Below are 18,389 nucleotides of genomic sequence, written 5' to 3' on the forward strand. Positions count from 1 at the left end.
TTTTGTTTATGTGGGGGTTGATGCATCTATGCATCTAGATGTGCTCTCCAGAGGAACTCTCCTCCCAGCTCTCCCTCTCTCTCTCTCTCTCCCCAGCTCCAGTCCACTGGCATGACTCATCCATAAGCATACTGTAGGCTTAGCAGGAGTAAAGCCATATTTCAGAAATGTGTCATCCGTGTGCCACCGGCGGCATGTCATATTTGTTCAGTTTCTGGGGGGGTGGGGGGGGGAGAGGGAGAGGGATAGGCCCCGCAGCGCACTGACAGAATAAGTTCCCTCCAGCCCACTCGGCTCCTGACAGCAGTGGAGTGGTGACTCGCAGGTGTCAGAGGCGTTTGGCTGCTGAGCACGCTCTCCGGCTGACGGGGGGGTGGGGGGGGGCACATCGCTGTTGGCCTCCTCGCTGACCACATGATGGACAGGGTGTCAAGAGATGTGCTCGCTCCTCATCATCCGCCGATTAGGTCTCGTTTCCTCCTCGTGCACCTCAGCCCCTCGCCTCCCTTCTCAACACCAAATGAACACTTGGCAAACCTAGCACGCTAATTGCGACTGTGTCACAAAATGAAGTGAGAGGCACTTCACAGAAATCCATTTCATGGTGGAAGAAATAAATCTTCCCTCTTGTTAGCGAAATGGGATTAAGATGGTAAACAGATCTTCGACTCTATCCGTATGTGCGTGTGTGTGCGTGTGTGCGTGTGTCTGTCTGCCTGCCTGCCCACCTGTCTGAATCTGTGTGTGTGTGTGTGTGTGTGTGTGTGTGTGTGTGTGTGTGTGTGTGTGTGTGTGTGTGTGTGTGTGTGTGTGTGTGTGTGTGTGTGTGTGTGTGTGTGTGTGTGTGTGTGTGTGTGTGTGTGTGTGTGCGTGTGCGTGCGTGTGTGCGTGTGTGCAGTGTGAAATATGAAGTGATTACTTTTGCCTCTACCTGTCCGCTGGTCCAGGTCATGGCCGTGACTCAGTCGTCCAGGGGTCAGTAATGAGGGAGAAATACAAAGCCGTGGCAGACAGACAGAAACCGAGCGCAAGCGCCGGCCGTCTCCTGCAAATGTCTCGCCAGATGTGATCTCATCACATCTACACACTCTTGGCAAAAAAAATCAGTTTGCTCATCAGATTCTCCCTGGAGCGTCCCCTTGTCACAGTCTGCTGAAAATAGGGCATGAAGCTATCCCGGGGGAAATTTTGTAATGATATTTGACAACTCTCTGAAGTCAGTTGGTTGAGCCGTGCCATTTATACAGAACCATGCAAGTGTTTAAAGGAGCAAAATGACGCCCTGTCCTGTCCTGTGCCTGTGCTGTGGTGGTGATTCATGAGCTGGAACAGCCCACCCCAGCCCGAGACGATCTTCATCTGTTTGTTTGTTTATTTATTTGTTTGTTTGTTTGTTTGTGGCAACAACCTTGACGACGAGCAGGAGAATAAAAGTCTGTTTTGCGCTGCTGCAGGCCGGAGCAGGAAGAGGCCGCGGTGCCAGCGCGAGGACCTGTACCCGCTGGTGGAGAGCGAGGAGTGCCCCTGTGACGCCCTCCTGTCGCAGCCCTACGGCAACTGGTCGTCCTGCATCCTGCCGGAGATGGCGGCAGCCGGCTCGCGTCACGGCTGGCAGGCCCGGCGCGACGCCAAGGAGTGCGGCCAGGGCCTCCGCTTCCGCGCCGTGGCCTGCATGGACCAGAGCGACCACCTGGTCAGCCCGGATCTGTGCAGCGAGTCAGGTAGGTCCGCGTCACGCTCACACAGGCACAACCCCCCTCTTCCTCTTCCTCCTCCTCCTCCTCCTCCTCCCCCGCCGCCGTCCTCCCACTTCCTCTCTCTTCAGCGTGAGCTGCCAGACCGTATTGCCGCTGGGAGGCAAGTCATTAGTCAAAGTAGCGCTCTCCCCTCGGGCTCGCCGTGTCACTGTAAATGAGATGGAGGTCTCGGCACGGAGGCCAGCCCCATGTGACCCCCCCCCACCCACCGCCACCCCGCCCCCACACCGCCCCCACACCGACGTGATTAGTCGAGGCTGCATGATCCCGGCTGCTGCCTCGCCTCTGATCAAGGGCACGTGCTTAATCCCGTCCCCCCCCCCCCCTCGTCCTCTCCCCCACAGGCTTCGTGGAGGAGGTGTGCCACATCCCGTGCCCGCTGGACTGCAAGCTCAGCGACTGGTCGCCCTGGTCGCCCTGCAGCACCTCCTGCGGCAGCGGGCTGAAGGTCAGGTCCAAGTGGCTGCGGGAGAAGCCCTTCAACGGCGGCCGGCCCTGCCCCAAGCTGGACCTGAAGAATCAGGTGAGGCGCTCGGCACCGGCCAGACGGACGGCGCACTTTAATGAGAGCGGAGCCATTAAGTGTGACAAGGAAAGGTCTCGAGCACCGCGTTTAATGACCTCCTCATATATTCTTTGTGCAAAAAAAAAAATGTAAAAGGAGGGGTTTCGGTGGTAAAGGAATTATTATAATGATGAAAATTATGATAATAATGGAATAATGCTGGTCATTTGACTTAATTGTACTCATTATTTCCTGATTAATTGTATGGACGTTTCCAGAGCGTAGTCCTGACATCAGGCGTTACACATCCCAACGCGTCCTCGGTTATTAGCCATGTGGGAAGACGTGATGGTTCACAGTAAGCACAGTGAGAGCGGACGTCTCTGACCAATTTTCCGCTTCCTTTCACTCCAGCGGTCGTCACTGCTTCATTATGTGCAGGGCAATGTGGAAAATGCCCCTCAGTGGTGGTGCGGCGTCTAAACAAACCAGATCCTCTGTGTTGTGAGTAGTTTGGTATTGTTCGGTAAATTGAGTCCTTCTTGGCGGCGTGGAGCTCGTCAGGTTCCCAGAAAGGCGCTAATGAGGGAAGTGTGTAATTATAGTAGCGGCACAATGGTTTATGGATTCCTAAGTCATTGTGCCTGCACTAATGGCAGGAAGTGTAGGCGAGGAGGGCAGTTTTCTGTCACCACTCGCCTGTTGTTTACAACACAAAAAGTTTGCGACTGGCGATTAGATTTCATTTTGAGCCAAGATGATTATAATATAAATGGACCCCATGTGCACCAGAGACCGTGTGTAGCGCAGCATTGGATTCATTATTTGTGGTAATTACTTCTAATAAGGCCACTGCCCTTACTTTTCCCATGGACATCCGTTTGATGCGTAAGCTATGCCTCTGTTTACACAAGTAGCATCCAGTTGGTGAGAGCTGACAAGATGTGCTGAGAGTTGGAATTTGCAGAGAGCCATCAGCAGAGTTGGTGGGAGTTGATGGGGGACTTGATGAGAACTGGAGGAATTGGTGGATGCCGTCCTGGTGCGGTAATAGCTCCCCTCGCCCACACCAGCGCCTATGAGAAAATCAAACATGTTTGATTTTCTCAGCAGTGAAAGCCAATTATTGGAGCGGCTATTGTGACCATTCCGGGACTACCAGCTTAGAACTTGGAGTTCAGTTTATCTGCATAGAACGCCTTTGATCTCCAGTAAGCACTGAAGGCTTGCAAAGGCGGTGGATGAAATGGCCTCCCTTTGAAATAGCCAAATGAGACACACAACCTCATAATTTGCACCCCCACTGTTTTATATATATATACTGAGGTACTTGTAACCATAGTTACAGTCTTGAAAGTGCATCCCTCTTAAGTCATTATGGTAATCAGCTGGAGTAAATCATAATTGGCCATATCAGCACTCTGTTTTCATTCTGGTTTTATTTAATTATCTAGTGATTGGAGTCTTGATGTTCAGTTGCTGCCCAAAGACCATCTTTAGAATCCACACGGGACATCTCCACATCAGGTGTTGCCTCCAGAGGGGGAAGGCAGGTGGGACAGGTGGCAACCTTTGCTCCAACAGACACAAACTTTTATCCGTCTCGCAGAGTATTTGTGACAGTTTGTTCCCCAAAGGGGTCATGGTTTAAAGAGGAAAATTGTATTCCAAATGTGGTGTATATGCTTGACTGACTTTTAAAGGACACGGCGGGTCTGCAGAGGTCGGTATGCAGATGAGGCCGGCTGCGTGAAAAACATTTTAAATGCGTTCTTCTGGAGCTTTGTGTACAGATGGTTAAGTGCCCGCTAACAAGCTTTATGTGCCCTCTGCTGAGCTGCCCACTAATAGTCTGCCACCCAAATCAGAGTTTTGACTACAATAATGGCCCTTCTAATCCTTAAAGGGGGGAGATGAGCACTCATCGTTAATTTTGCGGCTGGCCATATTGGGCCTCTCACATGTGACACACACACAGCTGTCCAAGTGGCATTAGAGTGATGGAGTGCAGTGTGAGGAGGGAAGGGCAGGGACCGGCGGAATCTCCCTGCGCTGCTGTCGGCCCGCCTCCCCACAGACAGCAGGGGGAAACGGACCGTTACCTTCGCCAGACCACCTGTTAGGGGTCTCAGCTGGCCGTGCCCTTTTCACAAGAGCAGAAGATTAGAACGCGGCCGGAGAGTGAAATGAACTGAATGAGCGCTACTCTACTCTGTCTGCTAGTCGTGTAGCCCACGAGGGTAGTTGCTGGGGGTGGGTGGGGGGTTGGAGGGTGGGGCTGGGTTAAAAAAGACAGCTTTAATATAGCATGACGGTCAGTGATTTCAGGTGTTGAAGCAGTCGCATCCAGGATACGCGCCCAGTATTGTCAGGTAGCGCGGCTCGGCTTTTTGTAAACAGAGGCTCGTCTCTTCCAGGCATCCCTATTGACTCCCCAGAGAGAGCTTCCGCTACCGCTGAGGAGTCAGGGAGCATGAGAGCACTCTGCCTTCATTGTTTATTTATAACGGAAAAGCATTAACAGATTGGAGTGGCGTGTCACAACCAGCCAATTGTCTCCACCTCAATTTAGCACAATAAACAGCTGTTCTCGGTCCGCGGAATGTCGTTTTATTTTTTCACCTCCGTTATCTGTGTATTCTTCATTTTGAGCATTTTTTTTTTTTTTTCATAATCCGACTGAGGACGTGTTTTCCGTAGCCAAGTACATGTAGACACCGACGGGGACCCCCAGTCTGATCCCATTCCATTGTCTGATGAAATAGGTTTCGTTTCTGCAGAATCTGAATGGCTTTGAATGCTGCAGCTGACTCTCATTTGCTGCCGCTGCTGGTGCATTTGTTGCTGACGCTGAACACCTGGCCTCCACCTGCATCTCGACCTGATGCAATTAGGCCAGAGTTCCACTCCCTCAGCAAACGTCTCCTCACGCTGCCCGCTACACACCGACGATTCGTATTCTTAACGTTTCCTTTACCGCCTATGTGCCAATTAGGTGGGTTGTCAAGGACCTGGTAAATAATTCTGGGAAAGCAACCGATAATGCTCCATGTCGTTAAGACTTGGCTTGTTTTCAAATGATGGGAATGTGCGGTGTTGACACGCTGCCGGACAGCTGGTTATGACATATAAAGACATATTCTTACTTTGCCACACTTGAAATTCATGACATTTCTCGATTTATCTTCCTTCCACATTTGGAGGGAAAATAAAGGATGCTACAGTATGCCTAGATCCGCTACACAAATGTGTTTGGAAAAGTGTATAGTCTTATTCATGAGAGACCCGTCCATGAGCCGGCAGCAAAATGAGACTCCGTAAATGGAAGACATTTCATTTCCTGCATGAAAATTTCCAGCAGTGATTCTCTGACCTCATGCGGAAACGGGGTAAAAATAAAGACAAAGTGAGGTGGCTATTTCCACGCGTTGCAGCAGATATTGTCCTCCTCCCCAAAGCCTCGCTGGTCTCGGCTGCAGTTAGATGCGCAATTCCTCATTCAGCGCCTGGGGCCATGGGCACAACTCTGGCCCTGTCGTGTGGCGTGCTCTTCCTCTTGCCCACACTCGGCGCCTCATGCCATATGGCAGCCATCACACACACACACACACATACACACACACCGAAGTGGACCAGGCTGGTACCGTCAGAGGCTGGGCTTGCCCGGACTGCATAATTTAACAGGCTCCATAAATCTTTACTCAGGAGCCAATCGTGCTCAATAAAAAGGGACTGTCATTTAAAGTCCTTCATTAAAGCTGCGGAGCTTTTCACAAAGCAACTCAAGACCTCTCTGGAGAGACAGTGTGCATAAGCACTATTTTTAACATTGGAAGTTGTTAAGTGTGTCTTTTAAGTCTGCAATCAGACAAACCTTTAGAGCTGTTGTGCAGTTGATGGTGATAAAATTATCACAGCATTACGCTCCATAAATTTTATGATATTTCAGTGGTGAGAACTGAAGTACTGGAACTCCCAAAACAAGTGATTCATCGTCATTTCATGCGGATGGCTACTCCTCTGTGGCCGTTTTTATGGGCCATTATTGTGCATGCTAGTTAAATATTTTTTCATGGCAAAATGAAAGGGTGGGCTTTGCCTCTATATCTTTTGTATTTTATTATCCATTGTTCATCTCCTCTCTCTCTTTCGCTTCATTATTCGTTGACAGAGCAGTTAGGAGCCGGGCAGCGGTTGGGTGGGTAGGGGTGGTCGAGGTTAAACAGGTGTTGACATTTTCCCCGTATGAGGGGGAAAAAAGAAGATCACGTGAGGCATAAAGCAACAAGAGCTAAGAGAAGGCAGCAGCAGCAGCAGCAGGGCCGGCGTGAGTGCAACTTGTTCTTGTTGTTGTGCTCCGCGTCTCTATAATTGGTGGCGGGCTCGGCCACTCAGATGGCCACGCGTGCGGCGGCGGATGAATGCGTCCCTGCCGGGCTGTCCGTGCGGCGGTGCCGCTCTGCCCCCGGCCCAGAAACAATCACGTCTCCTTTTATTGAATGCAGCAAAATCAATATGTTTTCCATTTATGCGTCTCGGGGTTTTGATCTGCCATTTCCAAGCACGGATTGGGGGGGAGGGTGGAGGGGACTGGGGCTGAGTGGATGGGGCGGATGGAGGGGGGGGGATATGCACTGACTGAGTAGGTGAATGAGATGTTATGCTTTGATGCCCCCTGTCAGATTGTTGACTGTTTGATTTGCGGTGGGGGGGGAAACGTGCTTGCGGAGAGATGGCGAGATTGATGTTTTGATTTGGGCTAAAGCTCTTTTTCATTAACGAGTGGCCCTCAGCGGCTTTCGCCGAGCACTCCTGTAGCGGCGTATTTGTCTGCGGCGGGTGGATTTGTTATTCATCTGCTGCACCCAATTTAGCTTTTCAACTGTGATTAGTCATATTGCGCACCAGAGAGCATCTCTCTCATGTTAAAGCATGTAGGAGGAGGGAGGAAAGGGAGAGGCAACCTCAGCCCGAACCCCCTCCAGCGTCCTCCCACCTCCACGTTCATTAGAGACGACGCACCTCGCTGGAATCAGAGCGTCGGGAGGGAGGGGCATGGGTTTTGTTTGTTCGCCGTGGTTAAGACCAGCGCATCACGAGGAACCCATAGACATTCTGTCAGCGTCTGTGTGCCGAAACGGAGCCATTCTCGGCGATTACGCTCCCTCTTGAAGGAAAGCCGGGCGGAGCATCCGTCAGTTTTTTGTGTCATTGGTAATTTTCCCCCCTGCCCATTAAATGATGTGGAAGTAAAGTCTTTCTTTTTTTTTATTTCACACAAAAAAATCCTCTTGTCAGAAATTCTGCACAGCCTGGTAGTACTTACACCTTCATAATATGCTCAATACGGGGTTATAATGGCCCTTTATGTAAAGCCTTATAGGGAATTAAAGTGTCTGGATTACCTCTCTTTATGGGCTCTAAAAAGCGCAGCACTTTTCGGCAGGAATGGTTTAAATTACAGACGCTGGCTGCTGCTCCTGCTGCTGCTGCTGCTACTGCTGTTGCTCCACTGCACTCCGCTCTGCTGCGCTTGACAGAGGCAGGTGTGACTCAAGGGCAGGATGCATACGTGTGGGTTTCACTCCTTGCCCACACACACACACACCAGCCGAGGAGAGGTGTCCATCTTTCATTTCGACCTCGCCCGCAAAATATGCAGATTGTTCAGACAGTCCCTGGTGGCGGGGGTGAAGCTCAATTTCCTTTTGGAGGCACTCCAGGTTCGTCAAAGTCCTTCAGTTGCCCAGATGGCCCGGCGCCGTTTAGCTCTGCTGCAAAGGTTAGCCGGTGGTTTCATCAACTAATTAGAATAACAAAACAGCGAGGGTGCCAAAGAGGAATAATAAGCGTCCACTCGTCATCTGACAGCGATGGAATCCCCCTCTCTCTCTTTTTTCTCTTAGAGGGAAGGAAAAAAGGTCATCTGTGCTTTTTGAAATCTAATTTTAACCGTAAACTTAATGGAGCTTGCCCTTCGAGGAGAGCACTGCTCTCAGGGCCCTTTACACGATGAGGGCAGGAATTTCTTGCTCTTATACAATTCAGCCCCCAAGGTCATACATGAGAGTCTCCCCGTTTTTTAATAAGTGTCTCTGAAGATTATTTGCTTCGCTCAATTTCAAATAGTAAACATCGCCTGCAATAGTTTGAAGTGCGGTTACTTCACCTCGAGCCTCGCCAGGAGGAGAATTATTTCAGAATTTTTCAAAGGCGCTTTCTCAGGCATTCAGCTGCCATATCTGTCTCGTACAGGGCTGTAACTTGCCATTGCGCCGCGCTGTTGAAGAGTGTGATGATTGTGTACTTTGCCTCTGCAGTGACACGACCGCGGTTTCATCTGTCTGCTCTCTCACATGAGCCGCATTCTTTGCCTGACAGTTGACTGTACAAAGACTCTCCTCCTTTTAGAGTCGCTGCTATTGTCCAGGCCTTGGCAAGGCTGTGCGTTTCTGTCATTCTTTCGATGAAGATATTGAAAGCAAGGCATTATGTCACCTCAAGATGATGGCACGGAGCAGTTTAGGCTCGAGTATCATTGGTGGATGAGATTCAGATCTCTTGGTATGTTGGTTTGACAAACTGATATCTCAGCTCTCCACCCACACAGACAATTCAATCTGGCTTTACATGCATAATTAGTGACACAGATATTCGTGCAACGCCATGTAAAGTGTATTACAGTCCATCATGGCCAGACATTCATCATTGGGAAGTTGCTCTACGGCACAATTGTTTTCCATCCTGTCCAGAGGCCAGGCGACAGTAATGGGCCAATCTGTTTGAAGTTTGAGTCAGTGTGTGACACTTAAAGAGATTTATGGAGCACAGGCGTGCCTGTGAGGCTTACCATCCGAGTGTCTTTCTCCTTCCAATGAAAAGCCCTCAAGTATGGAGCTTGGGTGTGTTTGTGCGACATTGTGCATGATTGTGTGTGTGTGTGTGTGTGTGTGTGTGTGTGCGCGTGTGTGTGTGTGTGTGGGTGTGTTTGTGCGACATTGTGCATGATTGTGTGCGTGTGTGTGTGTGTGCGCGTGTGTGTGTGTGTGCATGTGCGCATGTGTGCATGTGTCTGAGAGAGAAGGGAGAGAGAGAGAAAAGATGAGAGTGAGTGTGTGTCTTTAGCCTTAACATGCAGAGTTAAGCATGTGGGAAAGCTTGCCTTCCATCTTAATTGTGTGATGGCTTGTCAGATGCTGCTACTGAAAAATGAGCAGTTTCATTTGGTTTGCTTGATACAATTGTCAATTGTTATTATGTTTAGTGTCTATACTCTCTGTAGCCATCGGCCATAGTGTATTAATAGGTGTTCAGTTATACCTTGTATTCAATACATTTTCTCATTGTCAGATGTTTACACTCACTTATAATTGAGTAGGGAGGAACAATTACTGTAATAAAAGATCAGTGATAGGTACATCAGGTTGATCAAGTTCGTATGCAGGGACGCTTATACAGTAGCATCGTGTGACACCTTCATGAGGTGGACTTCAGAATGGACAAGCACAAAGACGGTTTCATCAGCACCGCAATGCACCTCATAGATGTAAATGCCAACACGCCACGAAACAGGCATCCCTCATCATATGCCGCATTGCCACTCAGTCATGTTTTGCCATTATTTTTTTTGCATCTATGAGGGGCCATAGCGTGCTTGTGCTTCATGTAAATCAAAGCGCGCGCAGCCGTTCTATCGCTCTACTGTAGGAACCTGCCCGGAGAACCCGGACTGATTGCTATTGGAATTCCAGGTCTAGCTTCAGCTCCTGGGCTCTTCAGTCAATCCCATCTGCACCCAATCACCATCTCCCCCCTCCATCCCCATTATTTTTGTAATGAGGCAGGAATGACCCGGCCTGAGCAGCCGATCTTTAGCACTTCATCATCTGATGCGTAATTTATAAAACGCCGAGGCTCAGTGACAGGTTTTTTTTTTTTTTTTTTTTGAGAGGGGGCTGAGAGGCAAACGTGCACCCCAACTAATGGCTCTATCATTTCTCTTCTCTCTTCCTCTCTCTCTCTTTTTTTTTGCCTGACATGCATTGCTAACACGGACATCTTCAAAGGCTCAGGTCAGTGCTACTCGTTCTGTGTTTACACTCTGTGCTTTCAGTAACACTTATACTGACATGCCCCCCACTACCCCACTACCCCACTTTTACAGTGAAAAAGGGGGCCCCCACAGGGGCTGCCCGGCAACACACGTTGATTTGAGCAGAGAGCGTACCAGGGGCGCTATAAAATTGATAACGCCAAGCTCGTCGCCATGGCGGAAGCGGTGGGTCCACCTCCATCTCGACCCCCTCGGCCCCCAGGCACTGACATTTGCCAGGGAAACGTGGGACTTCATTAGTCGTGCAAATTGTCAGCAAACCTTTGGAGAGGGAGCTCACAGGAGCTGACCCAGTGTTATTTTGTTTGATTTGTCTTTACAGTGCACTTAAATTGAAAGTGACATTAAGAGACAGACAGAGACAGAGAGAGAGATGAGAGAGAGAGAGAGAGAGAGAGAGAGAGAAAAAGATGGAGATGAGGGGGAGAGGGAAGAGAGTGCTTGGCTCCTCTCTGTTCCATGTAGAGAGCCCAGGGTCATTTGTACACTTTTGATGAAACGGTTAGTCAGTAGCTGTTATTGTTCCCAGTTTTAAAAAAAAGAGCACTCAGTTATTTGATTTGAATGGTAATAGTGAATGTAGTTATCTATCGTATTACTGTCAAAGGAAAAAAAGAAACGTTCACAGGGAAACGTCTTATATCTGTGAGTGTTCCTTTGGGTTGCGCCTGTACTTAAGGAATGAATAGTAGTCCACTGAGCCTGATGAAATGTGGCATCCGGGACAAAAAGAGATATCTTTCCACCATTCTCCAGCTCTGATCAGGCTCCAGTGATTTTACTCTTTGAGACTAAAGACTGTAAAACCACTCTGGCTTCTTTTTAAAGCTTCCTCCTGCATTTAGTCCATTTCATACATCAGCACCCCATTTTATATCCTCCATCGCCTTTGATGGGCCATAAATAGGTAGCCATTAGGCTGATTTCAATGGGGAGGCACCCGTCTCGATGGGAAGGGCAACTCGCCTGTTCTGCGTAGGCAGGCAGGCAGGCAGGCAGGCAGGCAGGCAGCAGGGCTGGCTCACGAGTGGAGAGGGCTCCGGCGTGCTCCGTCGTATGTGCCACATGCAGCTGCCTGGCCAGATGGGAGCTGATGAGTAGGAATAAGCGCCGTCTACAGTCCCCGTCGGGACGTTAATGGTGAGCGACGATTCTCGTCCCCGAATCGAATCCTCCCGAGTCCATTCCTCACCGGAGGAACGTTTGCAAATAAATATGTGCATTCGCCGGCAGTGATTAGTATGTATTTGTTTCTGCGCATATTAGGAGTTTGATTTATGTTCCTTCTTCTGCGCAGCTGATGCGCATGTTAATGTTTCGCTCTGCAACCCCCCCCTTAAAAAAAAAGAGAGAAAAAGACAGCCTTTTTGGGGGGAAGATGAATCAGCATCTATGATGTGGGTACGTGCACTCCCTTAACAAGCGAGCGAGTGCAAGTGGTTTCACTTGATCACTGGCTATCTGTCACAGGGTTGGGTTGAGCCACAGGAACAGCACCAGTGTATGAAAGCCATGTAAGCCTCTGTCTGTATGTTTACAATAAGGGAGTTGAATGGCAAGGACGAGTCTCCTATAAGCCTCTCTTCAAACACGACGCTCGGAGAAGCAGTTCCAGCTTCCGCCCAGCCTTCTTCATAGGCCTGGGGTGATCAATATGTTCCCTCAAGAGATATACTACATATGCTGCCTAAGTGTGCTGTTTTTTTCCCCCCAGCCATTTTTAATTAAAGCTTGGAAACCTAGTGAGATATCTGAAGCCCATATAGCCTTTCTCTCTCTGCCAGTGTACACAAACCAGCCTACGCACCCCTATTTTGTGCAGTGCAGTAGTAAGCATGTGCAGCCTGGGTACATTGTCTTTTTTCTACATGTGTGTGTGTGATTGTGTGTGTCTGTGTGCATGTGTGTGATTGTGTGCGTGCGTGATTGTGCACGTGCGTGCGATTGTGTGTGTGCGTGTACTGTATGCTGTTGTTGTTGGTTCAACTCCATTCTCCTCACGGTCCCTCTCTGTGTCCCCTCTGTGTGTGTGTGTGTGTGTGTGTGTGTGTGTGTGCGTGTGTGTGTGCGCGTGTGTGCCTGTCCGTAGGTGTATGAGGCGGTGCCGTGTCACAGCGAGTGCAGTGACTACGTGTGGGTCACCGAGGCCTGGTCAGTGTGCACCATCAACGCCGTGGACGAGCTGCCCGCCTGCGGAGAGGGGGTGCAGAGCCGCAAGATCAGGTGAGCAGAGGGAGGAGGGGAGGAGGGGGGAGGGGCGCAGCAGCATCTCAGCATCTCAGCATCTCCCCCAGGGCATGGCAGCATTGACTTCTAGCCTTTAATCTCTCTTCCTCTCATTTCCTCCCTCCCCCTTTCTGTCAACATCTCTCTCCTTCCCTCCTCTCTCTCTCTCCTCTCTCTCTCTCTCTCCTCTTTTCTGTTTGACTCCCTCCCCTCTTCCACTCCTCCCTCCATCCCTTCCTCCTCTCTCTCTCTCTCTCTCTCTCTCTCTCTCTCCCTCCCCCTCCTCTCGCTCCGGTAGATGTGTGGAGCGTGGGAGCGAGGGCCATGGCACCAGCATGAACGACACCCTGTGCGACGCCGAGGAGATGCCCTTCCGAGCGCGGACCTGCTTCCTGCCCTGCTCGGGCGAATGCGTCATGTCACACTGGGGTCCGTGGACCGAGTGCCCCACGGTAGGACCCCTCTCCCCTCCATCCCCCCCCCTCCCCCCCCCCCCACTGACAGTGTGGCGGAACAGACGCCTGCCTGTAGGGCCGGACGCGCCCGTGCTGGAGAGAGAGGCAGAGAGGCAGGCGGCTCGCCTCAGTGGAGCCGTGGCCCGAGTTTCATTTTTCACAATCACCACAGTGGCACCGCTGAATTGGAAGGCAGCCTTTCCACGCAAAGGCACCCCCTAAAGAGATAACATGTCAGCACTGCAAATGACTCCGTAATAATAACAATAATAATAATAATGCATTTGGTATGCTAATTAATGTTGTGCGTGGGGGAAAACGAAAATGAGTGCGTTTTTTTTTTTTATTTATTTATTTTAAAGAGTTTCTGTTGTCCAAAGCCAGCTCGTTGAATATGAAACACTCCGCAGTTCACAAACAGGTGATTACAAACAAACGCTGGCTTATTTGGTGGTGCCCAGCCATCAGAAACAAGTTGAATATTGCAAACCGCTGAAACGTAATTGGTTTTGTTTCCCATCCCAAATATTATTAGAGCGTTGTGCCGTTGCTGCATAGCGCTCTCAGTTACATCGTGTTCCGAACGCTGTTCCCTTTTGTAATTGTGTTCGGCTCACATGAGCACATACACAAGAAATCAATTCCGATACTGAGCTTTGTTAATTAGCTCTGGTTCTAGATAATGGTCATTAGCACCCAGGACTACGTGGGTGCGCGCTCACGCGGCGTCGGATGATTGGTGCTCCCGCTAACGACGAGAGCGCAGCTGATCAGTGGACCCGTTGCCGTGGCCGGTTAGCCATCTAAATGATACTCATTACGCTATGACAGTGATGGAGATGCAGATTGGCTAATCGCCTGCCGCGCTGTCACAGAAGCTTTGAGGAGTAAACAGATCCACACACACACAGACACAGACACAGACACACTGCCGTTAACTAGAGACTGGTAAACAGCAGGTTCCTAAACACACCCTGTTGGAGGCAGCATCCACCGACTCTTTAAACAGTTTCCTTCTTCACCCATTTGAAAGGCAGAATACAGAGTGGCTCGAGATCACAGCTGGACTGTAGAGTAAGCCTGAAAGCAAGGCAAGTGTCCTAGATAAGCAGTGGAGATATATGTGTCTGCTCTTCCAAGACCTTTTGTTTTCCCAAATGAATGTTTCAGTGCATTATTCTGCATTATTTACTCGGTCATTTGGTTTTGGGCTTCCTTGCAGCCGTGTGACCAGGACACAGTGAGGAAGAGGACGAGGCACATTCTTCGTCCCCCCGCGTCCGACCAGACATGCCCGGAGGATGAGCAGACCGAGCCATGTGTCCTCAACGCCACATGTTTCACCTACCAATACAACGTCTCAAGTGTGTCTCTGTCTCTCTCTCGCTCTCTATCTCTCTCTTTCTTTCTTTCTTTCTTCCTTAATTTCTTCCTTTCTATCTCTCTCTCTCTCGCTCGCTGTCTATCTCTCTTTCTTTCTCTCTTCCTTTCTTAATTTCTTCCTTTCTATCTCTCTCTCTCGCTCTCTATCTCTTTCTTTCTTCCTTTCTTCCTTCCTTTCTGTCTGTCTCTCTCTCTCTCTCTCTCTCTCTCTCTCTCTCTATCTCTATCTCTCCATCGCTCCTTCCTTCCCTCCCCCACCAGTGACCTCCCCCCCACTGTAAGGGCTCTCCGCATTGCATCTACAGCAGCATTTCAAAACAGGCAGAGATCAGACAGAGATGAAAGGAGTCTTATAAATAGTCATTTCCATCTTATCAGCGGCTGCTGCCGGGAGTGAACCCAAATCAGTGCGATGGGCGGCTGCGTGTGAGGGGCGGCTTTAGCAAATGCACCGCTAGCCAATGCACTAGCGCCCGAGCAGGCTAATCTCCCTTATCGATTATCATTTGGAGCCCATTACGTTTAATAGAACAGATAGTGTAACTCTCTCTCATAGCCTGAATCATTCCAGCCCATTTCTTATTCAGTTAGTCACGCTTAACATGTGCTGTGGAGTATTCGCCTAATTACACTGTCAAATGTGTGCTATGATAATGGCTAGTTAGGAGCGCTAAATGACACCTGCCATAGCCAATTATCACAATCATATGCAGCGCAGGGCCAAATGAATGAGGATTTGTCGACATTGTTACTATTTATGCACATATTTGTATCATAAATTGATATTTATTGTTTATGAGTCTGTTTGTGTGTGTGTGGTGCGTGTCTGTGTATGTTAATCTGTGTGTGTGTGTGTGTGTGTGTGTGTGTGTGTACTCATCAGACTGGAGTACATGTCAGCTGAGTGAGAATGCCGTCTGTGGCCAAGGCACCAGGACCCGCTTCCTAGACTGCGTCCGCAGCGACGGGAAGGCGCTAGAGCTGAGTGTGTGTGAGGAGGTAAGTCAAGTCCCCGCTTCAGCCCCGTTTAACTCCTCAAACACCCTGGCCCCCCTCCCTCTCTCTCACACACACACACACACACACACACACACACACACACACACACCAGCGCTGCAGATCCGTCACCCACAGCCCCGCCGGCTGCATCTCGGCGGCCCCTGCCCAACTGGAAAGCCCGTGGGATTTAATTACGCCCTTCAATATGTGGAGCGTATCCATCCATTTTCCACCCAGTGAATGGAGTGACACTCCTGGACTCCATGTCTCCTCTCGTTCCTGTCATGTTTTTTGTGCGGCGGCGGAGAGGAGCTACACCGCGCCGAATAATGCGTTTGGAGTCGGCGGGTTAGCGCGGCCGTCGCGAAGGGCGGAGACATCTGCTCTAGATATTTCGAAAATGGGCTGCTGGTTAACCCCCGTCTGTTTGTCTTTTGCATTGCAGAGAGGCCTGGAGAATGAGTGGGAGCTGATTGCCAGCTGTGTCATCGACTGCCCCATCAGTTGCATCCTGTCAGAGTGGTCATCCTGGACGGAGTGCTCGCACACGTGTGGGAACCAAGGTAGGCCTTTTGTCCCCCCCCCCCCCCAAAGACATATCTACGACATAGCTGGGGTGTGAGGTAAATTTGTCAGCTAATTGAGTGTGCTGAAGTGAACATCAGTTACTTATGAGAGGCTAATGTGTTTTCCTTGTAAATGGATGCATTACATTAACTTCCTTTGTCATTAGCATGCAATACATGGACTCAGCTTAATTATTAATGTCGTTTTTCCAATTGTATTTGGGGATTACAGGTTAATGATAGCAGGTTAACTAAATCTCGCTTCCCTGGACTTGTTGAATGATTTATCAAGTAAAGTGAAATATTTATCTTGTCCATTATCAGTGTCAGGATTATCATTTTTAATTCAGTATGTGTGGGTTGTTTGCCATCAATTTGTTCGGAGCAGTGTTATGTAGCTCATGCAAAATGAAACGCCTAATTATTTCCTCAAATTGCCTATACCATTTCCCAGATGTGTGGCTTGTCACCTAAAATAACCTAGTTGTTATGCTGCCAATTAGCCACTTTAATCTTCATTAAGGCTAAATCTCCTCAATACAACTCAATAAAACCCCACACAAATGCATTATATTCAATCACAATTTAAACATTCGCAGCCACAGAGGAGAATGAAAGCCAGTGAGGGGAGTCCGATCGGACTTATCAGTCCGTGTGTGTCAAGCTCTGGCTGACATCTTGTTTTTTTTTCCCTTCCGGAGTGTTCCAGTGGTGGCTTAATTTGGGCTCCATTAGAGTGGTGGTGCAAAGTGCTCTGCGTAATGTGTCTGTCAGCGTTGGAGTTGTGGCGCTCCATGCCCCATCTGCTGCCGCCCCAAACGTCTCTCTTCTATCCCCTCAAGGTTCGGGGGGAGAAATCTTGCTGTCAAATCATGGGCGTTTAAAGGGCCGCGCTCGCCTTCGCCGGGGCAGTCTTTTAATGAATCGCCCGTTCGAAGCTAGCCAGCTGTGCCGGCTACCTTCTTGAATGGGAAGAACAAAACATTGATTTGACATGTCGTGGAGGGGCCTCTGACTGTAATGCCTCACTTTTATGGACAAAGTGCTTAATGGAGGAATGGGATGTGCTCTGGGAGGCTCACGGAGATCTGCTTAGCTGAGCCCTGCCTGGAGAGTCTTCTTCAAATACAATCAACCACTCCCCTTTCTCTGTGTGTGTGTGTGTGTGTATATGTTTGCGTGCGCACGTGCACGTGTGTATGCGTGTGCGTGTGTTTGTGCGTGCTCATGCGTGCGTGTGAGTGTGTGTGCATGCGTGCGTGTGTGCGTGCGTGCGTTCGTGTTCATGTGTCTGCGTGTGTCTGCGTGTATACTGTATGTGTGTTGATGGTGTCCCACTCTCCTCTGTGCGCAGGTCAGATGGTGCGGATGCGGAGCGTGCTCCAGCCTGCCCATGAGGAGGGCCGGCCCTGCCCCTCCCAGCTGTCCCAGACCAAGCCCTGCCCCATCAGGCCCTGCTACACCTGGCACCTGGGCGAGTGGTCTCCCTGCCGCGTGGAGGTGCGCACCTGCAGCCACATGCACACAGATACACACAAGACACACATACACATACAAAAATATGCACTTGCGCATACAGTACATATACATACACAAATATGCACAGATACATATAAGACACACATACAGTACACATACACAGATATGCACTTGCGCATACAGTACATATACATACACAAATATGCACAGATACATAAACATGCAAACACATAAACATACTTGAAACAATGCAAGTATGTATGTGTACACAAAAGAAATGTCTCCTGAACTTACCATGTTCATGCTCTTTATTCATGAGGAAAGAATGCATTACAATGGGGAACTAGGTGTAAAATGCCCAGGAGCTGTGTCAGAAATGCGCGACAGCGAGTTCAAACGGTGTCGAGACAAGTATCACCACATTAATACCTGACAGAGGGGGAGAAAGCAGAGGTACTTTAATTGAATTCTCCAAAGGCACTCACGACCTGCAAAGGTGTGTGTGTGTGTGTGTGTGTGTGTGTGTGTGTGTTTCTGAGAGGGCCGACTTTGTGTCATTGAGACGTGCAGAAACTGTTGATGAGGGGGCACGCTTTTGGATCTACAGTCTTATCATTAAAATAGACCAAAGCCTTGCACTTAGATTTTCATCTCTTCGTCCGCCTTTGTTTTGCCTCTCATCTGAATGGGCTTTTAATTGAATGTCTCAGGGTCTTCCATACATCCCCAGGGTCTCCAGAGCAGTCGGCCTGATCAAATACTGCCCCCCCCTCACTCCTCCACCCCCACCCACCCTACATCCCCTCTAACAATTTGAGCCAGAAACACAATTCTCATCCCTTTTCTCCCCTCTAACCACAAAGTGTCATCTTCGTCTATCTGTGCGCAAGGTGCACTTAGAGATAA

General features: G+C 49.6%; 1 protein-coding gene across 1 annotated transcript in view; it reads left to right on the forward strand.

Annotated features, from left to right (window-relative positions):
- LOC134077988 (thrombospondin type-1 domain-containing protein 7B-like) overlaps window positions 1-18,389 on the forward strand; it is a 43,951-nt gene that overhangs the window by 18,728 nt on the left and 6,834 nt on the right. The window contains exons 8-16 of the mRNA XM_062533619.1: window positions 1,455-1,721; window positions 2,102-2,280; window positions 10,329-10,334; window positions 12,465-12,598; window positions 12,900-13,053; window positions 14,279-14,420; window positions 15,323-15,438; window positions 15,884-16,001; window positions 17,359-17,504. Of these exons, the coding sequence (XP_062389603.1) occupies window positions 1,455-1,721; window positions 2,102-2,280; window positions 10,329-10,334; window positions 12,465-12,598; window positions 12,900-13,053; window positions 14,279-14,420; window positions 15,323-15,438; window positions 15,884-16,001; window positions 17,359-17,504 (1,262 nt within the window). The remainder of the gene's footprint in view (window positions 1-1,454; window positions 1,722-2,101; window positions 2,281-10,328; window positions 10,335-12,464; window positions 12,599-12,899; window positions 13,054-14,278; window positions 14,421-15,322; window positions 15,439-15,883; window positions 16,002-17,358; window positions 17,505-18,389) is intronic.

The sequence above is a fragment of the Sardina pilchardus genome, chromosome 4, assembly GCF_963854185.1.
Source record: "Sardina pilchardus chromosome 4, fSarPil1.1, whole genome shotgun sequence".
NCBI classification, from domain to species: Eukaryota; Metazoa; Chordata; class Actinopteri; order Clupeiformes; family Clupeidae; genus Sardina; species Sardina pilchardus.